A 2,886-nucleotide genomic window follows, 5' to 3' on the forward strand; every position below is an offset into this window, starting at 1 on the left:
AGGAGGAAAGACCAGAATAATACAATATAACAAAAAACAGATCACATCTCATCATAAATAAATTTTGGGAGATCAGAAGAATTGCACATGTATCATTAATTATTAGAAGACTTAGTTTTGCCTGGAATTACAAGATTAGTCAGTGAGAGTATCTTAATAGTACACAACAATGACCAATTACAGACTTGTCTGTATTCTAGTCCCTGCTCCTACTGAGATAAGAGCATACAAAAGAGAAATTCTACCTGTAATTCAGGATATGTACATATAAAGAAATACATCTTACATGGTTTAACACTGGAGTGATCAAGCGAATAAAATAAAGACATTTCAAAGTGATGTCTCCCTAGATACAGGCAATTAATATACCTTGGTGGCTCACTGACAAAATCGAAGACACAAACTTACTATTCACTAACTTTAATGGTAAACGTGTCGTATGCCTGTTAACTGCCAAACTGTTCTTAGACTGTCTTACAAACTAGTCATCAAATCACTAGGTCACTCAAATGAAAACTTTCAAGGACAAAAACTAGCAATCACAGACAGGATCTTGGAAGAAATGGAAAGGAAGGGAAAGCAGTAACTGTCATGATACTGGCATAGTCTATGTCTTGTGCCAAGGATGAGAAGACATCTATCTTAACCATGCCTTAAAACAATTTACAATCAAGGATTCTCCTCTTTCATATGAAGTACGACTGTCTGCAAATAAAAGCGCCTGTTTCTTAGGAATGTAACTAAATCAGAAGACAGGATTATTCCTTTTTCTCTTCCAAATAATCTCTGCATTTCTAATACCTTCCACACTGCTTGAGTGGTTCAGTTTTTCCTTGCTTATTCATTCCCATAGCCCCAGCTTCCATCACCAAAAAGTTAGATGATTCTTCCAAGTCCTTGCCATAAGACTAATTAAAAAACAAAACCAAAAAAACCCATATTCAGCAATAGATTAAAATTCAAAAAAACATTAACTCAAGTGACTAAAAGCTGCAGATTTTATTTTTGTATAATTTCTATACAGTAAGGGTCCCTGGACACAACAGGAAAAAATTACAGGGAACCTTTGGAAAGATAAATTTTCCACATTTGTCTGCAAGTGATAAACAATGTGCCAATATTTTTTTCATTAGAAATTATTTAACTGTTGCTACTTAAATATTTAACAGAACAACATTTAAACAAATCAGTTCAGATCACTGTGAAGATTCATGAAGTCCTTTATTACATACTTACGTCATCAAGGAACTCAATTTTCAAAGAGGACTCTGCACTTTCAGAAATAGTGTTGAGTACTTCCTCTCTAAAAACAGATGTCCAATATCTCTTCACCTCTTCAACTACGAAATATAATTAATTTGATGCATGTCATTTTTTCCTGTTCAAGATACACTTACAAAAATGCAAACTTTTTATTTATTATGAAGTACCATAAATTTCTCCTTTCATTATTTTTACTTTCTTTAAGCAGAAACTGCTTAAGTATGTAACTGTTCAGCAATCATCGCAAAAAAAAAATCCCAAGAAAAAGTATTTAATAGTTAGATTCAATAAACAGAAATCTATTACACCTGTTAAGTCATCTACATCATCGTCATATTCATCTCCTTCTCCCGCTCCTCCAATCACAGCCTGATGTACACTCAGTGTTTGCACAGGCCTTAAATCTTTAGTGCAACTACCAGAAATTTGATCAACAGGAGTTCTAAAAAAGAAAAAGAAATCCATCTTAAAAAGTCATCATTTTTTTATAGATAATGTCACAGTCAAAAAAAAAACCAAACCAAACCACACCACACTACTTACTGCAGAAGTATTAACTGCTGCTGAAAAGCAGCAACTCTTCCTAATTTCATTGAGATGACCTCGCACCTCAGGGACTAACAAAACAACTCTATAATGTTTATAAAAGTATTCTGAAGATCGTACTTCCTCTTCTCTATAAAACTCCTGTAGCAAATGCCCTAAAATCAAGCAACCAAGTATCATTACCAGTCTTCAAATTCTACAATAAACTGATAGCAAAGAGAATCCCTCCAAATACTACCTCTGCAGTAATTCTGAAATATTAAGTCATCAAGTCTGGTTATAATGGTTATTTTATTAAAATAAAGCACCCTGTATACAGTCACCTTAACTCGTGATAATATATCTAATACTTAAAAAGTTTCAATGGAATTTTTGTTAATGCTATTAAGTATTTCTGACTTCTTTCATTAGTACCAGCAACTTAAACAATACCTTCTGTATTTCTTAAGCAAGAGTTTCTCCATGTAGCTCAGGCCATCCTTCTTGAATTCAATTTGGATAGGTTTCTTCATAAGAGTAAGGTTGGTCTGTACCTCACAAATTCCCACAGATTCTATTAGAATTATTAAAAAAATGTATACAGCTATTCAGATTTATAAACTTGCTATTTAACTATGTTATTTTTGAATGAATGTCACATTAGTAGTCTATGCCTAGCTAAGTCTTTGCATAATTCCAAAACGGCCAGCAGTATCATATTTACACAACACAGTCAGTAGTGGGGGTAGCCAGTAAAAACTCATTTATTACAGCTTCTCACATAAAGGAAGACTACCATGCTGGGGGGTGGGGGGGAATCCATGACTCCACAGATAAAAAAACCACCATATCACAGGAAAGAAGAAAAAAAATAAAAAAGAGTTCAGTATAATATTTTTTGTACAAGAACACACAAAGAATGAACGCCATCCATGGACTAGAGGAAAGAGAGTAGCTTGCACAAATCCAATCAGACAGGAAGGTTTTTTCATGTTTTTCCATGCATTCTTCAACTGATTGCACCTTTTCACTGGGACAAAGAAATATTAAGAGCCTGTGGAAGGCAAGCAGAAAATGTCTTTTGATACAACATACGAA

General features: G+C 33.8%; 1 protein-coding gene across 1 annotated transcript in view; it reads right to left on the reverse strand.

Annotated features, from left to right (window-relative positions):
- ZBBX (zinc finger, B-box domain containing) overlaps nucleotides 1-2,886 on the reverse strand; it is a 22,562-nt gene that overhangs the window by 7,348 nt on the left and 12,328 nt on the right. The window contains exons 8-12 of the mRNA XM_009333591.1: nucleotides 2,242-2,362; nucleotides 1,572-1,705; nucleotides 1,237-1,340; nucleotides 802-908; nucleotides 287-381 (exon numbers count right to left, since the gene is read on the reverse strand). Of these exons, the coding sequence (XP_009331866.1) occupies nucleotides 287-381; nucleotides 802-908; nucleotides 1,237-1,340; nucleotides 1,572-1,705; nucleotides 2,242-2,362 (561 nt within the window). The remainder of the gene's footprint in view (nucleotides 1-286; nucleotides 382-801; nucleotides 909-1,236; nucleotides 1,341-1,571; nucleotides 1,706-2,241; nucleotides 2,363-2,886) is intronic.

This window comes from Pygoscelis adeliae, unplaced genomic scaffold (assembly GCF_000699105.1).
Source record: "Pygoscelis adeliae isolate BGI_AS28 unplaced genomic scaffold, ASM69910v1 Scaffold220, whole genome shotgun sequence".
Classification (NCBI taxonomy): Eukaryota; Metazoa; Chordata; class Aves; order Sphenisciformes; family Spheniscidae; genus Pygoscelis; species Pygoscelis adeliae.